Source organism: Labrus mixtus, chromosome 15, assembly GCF_963584025.1.
Source record: "Labrus mixtus chromosome 15, fLabMix1.1, whole genome shotgun sequence".
Classification (NCBI taxonomy): domain Eukaryota; kingdom Metazoa; phylum Chordata; class Actinopteri; order Labriformes; family Labridae; genus Labrus; species Labrus mixtus.
The window spans coordinates 2,640,131-2,652,663 of NC_083626.1; the positions used below are offsets into that span (position 1 = coordinate 2,640,131).

Here is a 12,533-nt window from a genome sequence, read left to right on the forward strand (position 1 = left end):
ATTCACAAACAATAAAGATGTGTGAGACCAGTTAAATAGTGAGAAGCCGACTCTTTCATTATGCATATTATTTAATAACATTTGTATTTGGTCACAGATAATGTTATGCACAATGAATGATAATAATAGGGTTCCATATAATAATAACTTTTTTTCAAATCTTCTGCAACTGCAAACATAACATAAAGACAGCCATGTTTGAGTGACAAGTGTTGTAAGCATCATCTGTAATGAACTTAATCGCAGAATGGAAACTGCATCAACGGCTTTTAAAGTTGCAGCCGATGCATGCCTGTATAAAATTTCACTCTTATCTAACACTGATAAAAAAATTGCCTCAACCAGAGTTTTTCTACAGTATGATGAAGTTCACTTACTAAATTTGATATATGGTTTTAAAATAGTAACTTTTCATCACTCCAAATACTGAGGTATTAATATACTGTTACTCCTTCAATATTGGTGCCACCTTTAGTATTGATGATGAGATTCTCCAAATCTTTATGTTTGGCTCTGGAAAATGTATTTAATTTTCTCTGCACTAATCTAACCTATGTTTGGTCATTGGAACTTCTTTAAAAGAAAAGCAGCATTGCAGAGAAGGCTCACAGACTGTGCATGATAAGCAGTGCAATACAATTTTTTGTCATCAGCATAAAGTTAAATTTTACAATCAGAAACAACTGACACAAAACCATTAATATAAAGATAAAAAAAGAAAAGGACCTAGGACCTAGGACAGAACCTTGTGGAACACCATTGTAACAAATTCAGATTTTACAGTTCCTGGTGCTACACATAGCTGTCTACCCAAGATCATTTTAGATCAAATCATCTCAAATCGGGTCGCTGGATAGCTTGGGGGTTATGTCGCACCCCCCACGTACAGAGGATGTAGTCCTCATTGCAGCAGCGGTGGGTTAGAATCCAACCTTGGCCCTTTGCGGCATGTCAACCTTTACTCTCCTCCCAAAATGTCCTGTCTCTCTTCAGCTGTCCTATGTAAAGGTAAATTGCCCCCAAAAAATCTTTAATCATATTTCATGTGTCAGATAACAATGGATCGAACTCCAGCCATTTGAAAATGTTACATTTAACAAGTATATCAATATATTTGTATTTAAAGATAAAAGGGCCGTTCTCAATGTGGTCCCTCCACTTATGGTAGGGCATTTGCGATAGGGTGCAATATAGAAGTGCTACAGGTATGATTTTCTTTGTGTGGAATATGAATAAAAATGTATTTGCAACTCTGGTTCATATATACAACAACAGAACAAAGCAACAACTAAAATAAAATAAGAATGACCAATAAAAGCAAAACAACTGTTACATGTGTGTTTTGTATTTTCAGTCCTGAAGCAGTTTAACTTTAAAAACCACAAACAGTCTACTTGATTCCTGCCACCATGTGGATCCACCAGTTGGCCTGTACTTTCCAACCCTGATTTTCACACACAGATATTTGCTTTAGGAAATGCTCTTTAGCATCTGCCTCACTCTGTTTCTCTTGAAGTGCTTTACGCAAGTAGCGCATGTCCTCTGCAGCACTCAGCTCTGGGATACCAGTCAGCAGCATGAGAGAGAAGAGAGTGACCAGCAGGCGAGAGTGGGAGCGCAGGGAGAGGTACGCTTGGGTGCATGTGTCCTTAAATGAGCATTAGGGAAAGACGATAGAAAGAGGAGAATAACAAACATAATGAAATAAGCATGCATCATTGCAGGTAATAGGAAATAATATTTGAACAGTGGTTTTGCTTATACAATCCCATAATCACACATTCCATAAAAGCAATTTCCTTAAATAGACAGATGTGTCTCTGTTATTGGGTTTTTGAGTGAAGTTTTTCATTGCACATTGTCGCAGCATGGTGAAAATTGTAAAGACTACTTGTCACACACAATTTTTTATTTTGAGGAATTATTTTTCTTTGATCGGTGCTGGAGAACAGGACAGGATCATTATTTCATGTTTTGCTGTTGTTAGTTTTTATAAATAGACATTTTATTAAAAGTAAGAATAATACAAAACAGCAACTCGTCCTTTGACTCAAATTACTAAAATAATAACCACTTACACACACACACAATGAAAACAACATTTCATATACACTAATATTAAGGTCTTCTCACCATGAACTGCTGAAAGTAGAGGCTGTTGCCACCTTTGACTCTGCCCATGACATAGAGAAAGTCCGGGGTGAGGACGAATGGTACACGCTCCCTGTTCACACAGAGGAAGTGTTTCGTGTTCCCCAGGATGTGACCAAAGTCGATGTGAAACAGGTTTCCTGTGAGGAATAGGAAATTTAACTTCTGTTAGAAAAGTCTACACATCAAGTTTCATGATTCATTGTTTTCCATGTAGTTCTTCCTTTTTTAAATTTGTTTACAGATATTGAGGTTTATGTAATCTATTCTTTTAGTTGCCTGTAACACTTTATCCACTTATCAAACACCTTTACAGTGTCATGAAAGATTCACTCCTAGAGTAGTAGAAGAAACATTTTAAAGAATATTTGCAAGGTGCTATTTATGATAACAAAGGAGAATCAGTAGTGTCCTGTTTGATAAAGAATGTTCTCCATGCCCTGAACAGAACCTTTGAAAGCATGTTTGGTCCAACACAGCACCTGCTGCGGTTGATAATGGTGCTTTGACAAGACACTAATATCTTTCTGTGTTTTGAAGATTTGATCATTACAAAAAGACCCCACGCATAGTCCTGCAACTTTCTACTGTTTGAATGACCTTCTACTTCACCCCACATGCGCTTTGCATGAGATTTTTTTTGTCTGTGGTGCCAGCACATCCTTATTATGCAGTGTTAATATGGTGCAGTCATTTATTTGTTTGTTGACTTCACGGGCTGTAAACAGGCAATCAGCATTTAGAGTGGAGGTTTTTTCATGCTATAAGTGTGCATACCTTGATCTGTTATCATGATGTTGTCATTGTGTCGATCTCCTATTCCTAATACGTAAGTGGCCACACAGTAACCGGCACAGGATTTCACAAACCTCTCCACCGTCTTGTAGTGCTGTCGGTTAATTAGATCAAAACAACGTAATTTAATATTTGCAAACAAGGAACATAATTTGCTCTCACTCATGCATCTGTAACCAACACTGCAATTAGGTACATGCAGGACATTACGTTTGAAAAAAAGGGGAAAAGAATAAATGTCACTTGATCAACATTTTTTCAAGATTATGAGAGTATTCAAAGATTATGCACAAGTACCTTTGGGAACAAGACATGTCCACTTTAAAATGCTTTTTTTGTTGTCATTTAAACAGAACCTCATTTTACTTACGATTTCCTGAAAGGGACACTTGGACTTGAGCCACTCAAAGAGAGCATCATTTCTGAAGGCTCCAGTTGTTCCTCCATGGTTCCTCTGGACGGAAGCAATTGTCACTGCATTCCTCACAATCTCAATCATGCCTGTGAGTAGAAACCTTTTACTGTGAAAGTTTGTTTAATTTGTTTTGCACGCTACGATGGATACCCTGGCTGTGTCCTAGGTGCTGTTTTGATCATGTCAAAAATAACATATACATATACAGTATTAGAGCTGTGCATCTTCACTGGTCTTACGATTCAATTCGATTACGATTATCCAGTCAACGATTCGATTCAATATCACGATGCATCACAATTCATCCTCAATTTTCTATATTACTGCACATGGCTGCTTTTTCATGAACAAAGACAAACAGTCTTATAAATATGAACTCCTTTTGTAAAATGTATAAAGTGCTTTAGACATCAATTTCATAATCAATATCTTCACATTGTAAGTTAAAATTAATACATTATATAGGTAGCCTACAGTATAGGTAATAAGTTTACGTTTTTGTGTGTTTAGTTTATTATACAAGCGAAAGATGTTTTTAAGTCACTGTGTGTTAAACACACCTTTAGCTGTAAAGAAAATGTTAATCTGTGCTGCGGTCGGCTAAAGAGACACAGAGTCAAGCCGTTTCAGCCTGCAGCGGAGCACTGTGGTCTGAGCGTGCAGGACCAACAGACTCTGCTCATAAAGTCAGCAAGCACAGGACCGGGACTCAATTTATGTTGTTTTCTGTCACAAATCCCTCTGTTAGCCTACGTTACTTTCATTACACACCACCGTGTGTGTTTAGGTAAAACAAACTCACTCAACGGTTAGCAGATGCTTTTTTCTAACCCTCGTCAGCATCGATTATGTCCTGTCCCTGCATCGATGCATTAATCTTCTAGTCTGCATTGCGATGCATCGATTAAATGATTCATTTCAACAGCCCTATACAGTATTTATACTGTGTATAGAAGAAGCATTAACTGTTGTGCTCCCTTCTCCAGATAAAGCGTTCACTAAACAAGAGATAGCTGTGCTTCTACTTTATGTTAATGCTTATGCTATAACGTATAGCACAGGGTTTCTGTTCTCTAAAAGCTTTATATCAACACAAATAAAGTTCTTTTCACATTTAGTTTTTGGTGTCCCCCCTCTCTTTCTCTTCATTTTGGTGGAGTTGAGTTAGATATATTTAATTCATAAACTGCAGGTTTGCAGAGTCAACTTCTGGAAACGATATCTAAAAATCTTAATAGACTACATCCCCTGTTTGAGCCATAATGTGGTTAATACCTATGTTGTGTCCTGTTGAGATGCAACCATATGGAATTAGGTTAAGGTCCAGAGATTTCTCCTGCCAGATGGAATCCATCACTGCCAGTGTCTAGACAGGAAGATACAGTGCCAGGCATCACATATCCAAAGATAAAACACATTCACCAAAATTAAACCCTGTGTTTGCTGTAAGAGGAGTTATTGATGAAGAAAATACATCTCATTGACCTGGAGGACCAGCATGTCCTGTCTGAGGTCATCCCCCTGTTTGAAAATGATTCCCACAGGTGAAGAAGGAGTTGGAGATGGCATGGGACAGAACTCCAGCCACAGTGGCTTCTTCTTAGAGGCCATCACTTTGCATGTGTCAAGCTAAATAGAGGGGGGGGGGGGGGGGGGGCACGAGAGAGAGAGACAGAAAGAGAGAGAGGGTTTGTTTTACTAAGTTTTTAAGGCACTAAAAATATTTTCTGAATCAAACATCTTACAGTCAGTGATGAGGTTGAAGATTTTAACTAGACTATAAGCTTCTACCCCTTGATCAGTTGGGGTTTATTTCATAAACGAAAACTTCATCTGATAGTTCTGTAAGGGTGCAGAATATTATATGGGCTGTAATATTTCCCAGTTGCCAAAATACCACAAAATGAAGAGGTGTTTGATCAAAACCACTAAAAAGAGCAGTAATTCCCATCTGTACTGAATCCAATGGTACTGTTGGAGCAGCCTCTGTCATCAGTGTATGAATATGGTTGGAATAGGTAAATGTGACATGAAGAGTAGCTTTGAAAAGTTAAAAGACTGCAATGACTACAAGTAATTAATATGTAAATGTATTAGTAATACATCAAATTATTTTTCCTTGTCTCTAAACATGTCATCTATGTACAGTACCTAATCATTGTATATGTTCTAAATACTTTAAAAAGGCATTTTGCTCCCACAATTTTAACAAACACATTCAACAGCAGGACTCACCAGTATGTTCCCGACTTTAATGCGGGGGTCCAAGGGCAGCAGGAACTCATTTGGCAAATCACAGTCTCTAAGAAGCTCTTGAACCTTGAGATGAGCTAAAACAATAGCAACAAGAAAAAGTGGAAACACAAAGAAAATGATAATAATAATAATAAATTCAACTGAATTAATTTCTGCAAGATACAGAGAACTGGAAAAATGTAAAAAAAAAAAAAAAAAAACTCTCACACATCTGATTAAATAAATAAAAAAAATACCAAAGTAATCTCCCTGGAATAAACATTACAATGTACAACACACTTAAGGATAAATGAATGCATAACCTTTTTTATGAATTAAAAATGTTGTCCTGAGGTGCTGTGATTACATCAATAACTCAGACTGTTTCAATCTCAGCTGTCATCTGTCAAGATTCACCGGTGGACAAGACACCAGTCACGCCTTTTATATCACATAGTAACATGCTGAGGGGTTTAAGTATCACTTCAATGTCCCAGTTTAACTAGATATGTAAGGGCAGTGAATATTTATTCAAATTGAATTGACATTATTACCCAGGAGGAGAAAGGGGAAGAGAAAAGGGACAGAGAGCACACTGAAATGGACAGAAGTGCAGATGCAATAAAAAAGTTGGAAATGTGTCAACAGTGACAGAATAAAGGCTATCCATGATGTATATTTTAATTTTCAAAACAAAACTATTGCTAGGGAGATGTCTTTAGAAGCATGTTACTGTTATTGTTGGGATATAGCCCAGCTCTGCCTCCTAAAGTCTACACCCTTGTTTGCGCTGGAGACCTTGATAAAAGTTGCTACACTAAAAAAACAGATAACTGCGAACACTTTGACTTTTTTTTTTTATGTGTCCCACCTGCAGTAGGAAGGTCTTTTGAGTCAGGGTATAATTTTTTGATCATTATGGCAACCTCCTGTAGTGAAACCACAGCCTGGACTTGTTTGGTAAAGCTGTCAATCATTGCCTGACCACAGCCCAAAAGGTAGGCCTCAAGAATCAGAGCCATGCGCTGGCGGAAGTAAGGACATCCTGCCACTTCGGTGCGGACATACCAGAAGAAGAAGTGTCCAATTCTTTTGCTCTGCAATGAGGGAGGACAAGTGATGTTGGGTGAGAGAGTCAGAGCATGGTACAGATACAGATAACATGTTTGTGTCAATAAATCTGAAAAAAAATACATTCTTGAATTTGAAGTGATTGACAAAATGTATTCTTTTCAAAATGTCTCCCTGTCCTTCTTTTTCTCTGTCACATAAACCGAATTCAATGAAGAAGTACAGAGCAGCTCTAAACTTGGACACTATTTGTCATCTTGCAGTAAAAGTATAAACACTACTTGATGGAGTTTAATCAAATCGTGGATTTTAGCACCAATTCACAACATCATCTCAAGAGATTTAACTAAATAGAACAGTTCTAGATTGAAATCTTGACACATGGCTGTCAGTAAACGTGAAGGTGAGAGCAAATTAAACATTGTGCATGAGGTAGTACTGGTTGTTAACAATAGGTGGCACTATGACTGTGACAAGTAATCCATGTCAATCTTTTCAGATTAGTACTTCAATCAAAGGATGAAAATTTGACATTGGATAATTGACATAAGAGTTGGTACTGCTGTTGGTGATGTGACTTTGAATTAAAATGTAATTTAGATCGTTCATGGATGGGACTGTCATTAAATGTGAGAAATCTGGAACGGATCAAATATTCAACTTGAGAGTTTTTACTGGCTCCTAAAAATGGCTGGTGCTATGGCTAGAAGAGAGTAACTACATGAATAGCTATTAGCTAATAGAAACCTGCACAGTTTGGAGTCCTCACTGAAGCGCATCATTTTCATTAGTACACAAGTATCTTGTTTAAGTGAACAACATGTAGAGGATATTCAAGATAGATGGGGTTTGTCGTACAAAAATGTATTTTTTCTCATAGTTCACTACACAGCTCCTACATTACACCTTTTGTACATTTTGTGTTTTTTATTTATGATTTTTATTTTCTATATTTTATATTTTACATTTTTAAATTCTATTTTATATATTGTAATATCTTCTTATTCTGTATTATTTAAGTTGTTGCTAGTTCTGCTTTATTTCCTTGTTAATTGTTTAGCACCAACACACCAAGTCAAATTCCTTGTATGTGTAAATGTAGTTGGCAATAAAACCCGATTCTGATTCTGAAAACAAAGAATAAAAAACGTATTTGAATACAAATTCAGATTTAGTATGATGTGTTGTGTACAAGGGAGAATTAGGGTGCTGCTTGACTCACCCGCAGAGCTCTTTGGATCAGGTAACGAGCCAGGAAACTGTCATGGTAAGGTTCGACTTTGAGGGTCTGTGTGAAAAAAACATAAATGAAAAGAACATTTTTTACTATGAATGCTACAATTCCGGCCTCACAGAACGTCTCCATGAAGGCCTGAACACTTGATAAATTACAAAGATGAAAAACAAACAAACCTCAAGCTTATAAACAGGATCACAATATTGTTCATGAAAATGCAACATATTAATTTGCCTATTTTATAAAAAACAATACCAATTAGTTGGGGACATGCAATTGCTTATATGTATATCATATATTTATTTTAATATATATATATACTATATACTTTCTTCTCAATAGTTTCTATGACATTTGACATATATTTGGCTGATAAAAGCCACAATGGTACCAAATGAAGATCCATTTGGAGCACTTCTTGCTAAGCTGAACCAAATTATCTGTAACCCTAAAAACACTTAGGATATTCACTTTCATTATCTTCTCTACCCAACAATATCAAGAATAGAACTTAAAACCACCGCTTCCCTGACTATTCACCAATGAGTCTGTTTGTACTCAAGGATTTTACCCAGACATGTTTTCTTTCAACTGTTGCCCAATTGCTTGCTCATGGTTTACTGCATGTACTTAATTAAACAAAGAGAAGAGTCAGACCTCTAAATTTGTAAATTAAAACAATGAAAAATTAAGCTGAACAGCCCAACATATTTTTATTTATTGTACTTACAATATTTCACTTACCAGTATGACTGCTATACAACAAACATTAGCTTGGGATGTTTTGCTCCATTGACAATTTTTGCTATGGGAAAGTTTTTAATATAATTTACTTGAAGTTTTTTATTTTTCATTTTGTAGGCCTAATCATGGCCAAATTTATAAATGTAGATATTTTTCTGTAAACACATATCTGTACTGGTCTCTTTTTTGGTGGTTGTATTAAGGAATGGCATAATATTGAAACGTGTCCTGACTTCTCTCAGATAAACAGGGGACACATTTTCCACGTCTGTTTGGAGAGAAACACATACCTGCACCAGCTGCAGCAAATACTTCAATACATCATCATTGGAAAGGCTCTCCAATCTCTTGACTGCTAGCCTCCTGACGGTCACATCAGCAAACTCCATACTTAACAGCTCCAGGGCCACTGTTACATCCAGTTCCTCAGGGTCCAAGGTCTCCACCAGCAAGTGCACATCCTCAACCACTCTGCAATTCATCCAATCAACATTGCGCAGGTAATGAGGTAGAATGGAGGCATTGCAGAAGCTGTCCTGCTGGAATCTTTTCACACCGACTCGTTTGGTCCTAAGAACACGTGGTGTGGATCCTACAGTGTCAGTTAAGGGGTCTTGTGGAGCATTTTCATGCAAAGAGGAAGAATCTGCACTGGGTGAGGTGGAAGGAGGTGAGGAGGGTGCATAGGGGACTGCATAAGAGGAAGCAGTAGATTTGGTCAAGTTCAGGCTGGAGGTTGGACTGTCAGAGCTTTCAGCAGTGCCAAATCTATTTGGGAGAACAACAGGGACGCTGTAGTGGTCGAGATGGAAGCTGATAGCCATGCAGTCCGCTTTGTCTGGGTTAGTAGCAGAGGACAGTTTTTCTGCCTGGTAGGTGATAGCCTCTTCCTCCTGGTCAGGATTTGACCACATGTGAAGTGTGAAGGGGCCCTGGCTGAGAACAGACCTGCAGGGTGAATGGAAAGATTTATAATAATTGATTGACAAAACAATGTTGTTCTTAATATATATCTTTTTGAACAATAGCAGTAATTTAAGCCCTTGGTTGTGATACAAGCTCTGTTTTGCTATTTCTTTTCTACTTTCTGAAATCCTTAATAATCAGCCCCAAACAGCTCGATCCTATTTTTGTGTTTGTATTTTTTTTAAAATTGAATTTCTGCCTCGTTAAACAATACATGATTAATAGCAATGGGTCTTAACTGGTTTAGCCATAGGTCCACCACCACGTCCTTAATCAGAAATTGTGAACCAGTCTTCTAACAATTTTCAAACCCGAAAAATGTATTGAATAAAAAATGGGGCAGTTTCAACCTTAGATGGAAGAAAACATGTAGCCTAATAGAACAAACAAAGATTAAACAAAACAAACTCATCACTTTTCTTGCAAACATTTTTTTCCTCTAGGTAGCCTACATTTGCGACCCACTGAAAACAGCTTTGCTTTTGAACCACTGATCCATTTGGAATACCTAAACAATACAGTAAAGCACTTGAAAAATAAATGTATAAAGAACCAGACCTGTGATCGATGAGAAGAAGATTCACAAAGTAGAGCACCTTCCCCTTTCCTCTCTCTGAGTTTGGTACTTTGTTTGAATCTCTGTTCACTATGGAGTTGTCACCATCACTGGCATTAATAGTGAAACTAAGCTTGGATCCACGCGGCAGGTCCCTGAGGAGAACATCAAAGTCGAACCACTCATTCCACAGCACTTCATCTGCGAAGCTCTTGGAAACGGAGGACACTGAAGACAGCACCTTGTTACCATAAAGTATAGAGGCTCTTACATAAACAGATTGAGGACATTTGTTTGGAAGTGTCGGGATATCGAAGCCGATCAATTTGACTCTAAGTTGTCTGTTGCAGTCCCATAACGATATCTTAAAGATGTCCTCCAAATCCTTTCCCTCGAGGCGGAGGTCTTCTTGGGAGCTGAACTGACCGGTGGAACCATCAATGAGGGGCCAGTCAATAGACTTGACGGTCTCATCAACAAGTTGTGACACAGGGACCACAGAGACGTGGAGGTCTTGTTTGTTCTTCAAACACTGTCTAACCCAGAGGAAATCCCTGAGTGGGTAATCTCCAGATAAAAACTCCTCCCTGCCGCAGATTTTCAAAACCAGGTTTTCAGAAGTGTCATAATAAAGTTTCTGGTTGGCCATCACTCTTTGAAAAACTTTCAAAAGAACATTTGGTGTTGCATCCATATCGACTTGAATGCTGAAGCTGATTTTGCTCAGGTAGTGGAGGGTGACAGGGAGCTTAACGTTAGGGTAGTCCTGCATGTCATTTGGAATGGGGACACGTGTTACCCAAGGCTCAGTGGCGTATAACAGATCATCCCGTTTCTTAAGCTCTTGTGTTCTCGGGGTTGCCAGTTTCCTGCGAGTGAATGTGAGCTCACCAAGTCTGTCGGATGCTTCTTCTTCAAGATTGTGCCCGGTCAGGTAAGACAGGCACTGCTGTTGTTTCATCTTGGCCTCCAAATCGACTGCCAAGAGCGGTTTTACCACTATGTGTGCTGAGAGCTGCCCAGTGTCATCATGAGACAATGGAATGTCTAATGTCCTGATAGCCTCACTGTCATCATAGGCCTCATACCAGTCTTCCCCTCTGGCATATAGCAGAGTGTATTTCTCTGGATCCAGTATGGCAAGTGGGTCAGGATGGCAATTATTTTCCTGAGCCTAAAGGCATAGAGACAAATGTCGGGAAAACAGACACTTTTTATCAAAGACCATCCAATTAGCTCTATTTTCAAATTTAAAGTGTGTTAACTTCTAAGACAATTATTGTTATTATTATTATTATTATTATTATTATTATTATTATTATTATTATTATTATTAATAATAATAATAATAATAATAATAATAATAATAATAATGATTGGTGTTTGCTTACCAGCATACAGATGCCTAAGCGCAGTTGGTAGATGCTGCACTGTGTAGGGAGGATGACTGACACTGACTGACAATCCATATTGTAAATCTCATCCTTATCCCCAGATGCCTGAGGTGGACCAGACCCAGGCTGGAATTCACAGATAAACTTCAAGATGTTCTCTGAGCAGCTTTGGCTCAACATCCCAGAAAGACAGTGAAAAGCATGTTGACCGGCAGGCTGGCTCCAGGGCTGAGCCGGATCCATTGATTCCTAACCAGATGAGTTATAACTCAGTCAGTGCATATGACTCTGATTATCATATTAGATCTCTCTGTTGTAAGATTCACAGGTAAAGAAGTGTATTCACATTGCAGATCGGATATGTTAATAAAGCATATCAATAAAAATAAATCTTACCACAACAGGTGCTGTGTGTGACCAGATTGTAAGGTGGAGTCCGTGTGAATCTGTGCTTGTTTGAATGTTAAAGACTATGTGTTCCCTTTTTTGGAATATGCTTTGTGACTTCCTCATTCTTATGTACCACATTCCTCAAACAAACAACAGCATAGAGATTATAAACACAGAGCCTTTAATTACAATGACAAACATTTGACTTCCTTGTTCCCTTGTAGCCTCTGACATTTTACCATTAGCTCATAACGTGTACAAGTATCTCTTTTTACACATTTGCCACTGCAAAGATGGACCCTAAAGGGAACTAAAACCCTGCATGTTTGTCAGGTGCTCACCTGCTGTTTTCTTAGCATTGTTTTAATACAGTACTCAACTATCAACAAAAGGATGCTTTCTTAAAACTAGGCCACCCATTCTTGTAATTATTTGGCATTAAACAGGTGTTGGTTTCTGTAGCCAAAGCAGCTGGCTCAGCTGGTTGTGTCTCTTCTTTTAAAAAGATCACAAGGACACAAACAGGCTTGAATTATCAAATAGCTTCTGCTTCAGACTCTGTGTGTGCTAAAATAAAAT

General features: G+C 38.0%; 1 protein-coding gene across 1 annotated transcript; it reads right to left on the bottom strand.

Moving 5' to 3' along the window:
• Positions 1-53: 53 nt before the first annotated feature.
• On the bottom strand, positions 54-12,053 carry si:rp71-17i16.5 (phosphatidylinositol 4,5-bisphosphate 3-kinase catalytic subunit gamma isoform). The gene is made up of 13 exons (XM_061057486.1): positions 11,961-12,053; positions 11,562-11,813; positions 10,173-11,344; positions 8,939-9,596; positions 7,890-7,955; positions 6,468-6,693; positions 5,597-5,691; positions 4,847-4,990; positions 4,637-4,727; positions 3,317-3,447; positions 2,929-3,040; positions 2,134-2,291; positions 54-1,648 (listed from the first exon to the last, which is right to left on the bottom strand). Exons 2-13 carry the CDS (start codon positions 11,805-11,807, stop codon positions 1,391-1,393), a joined length of 3,357 nt encoding a protein of 1,118 aa, XP_060913469.1. The 5' UTR covers positions 11,808-11,813; positions 11,961-12,053; the 3' UTR covers positions 54-1,390.
• Between the last annotated feature and the right edge of the window lie 480 nt (positions 12,054-12,533).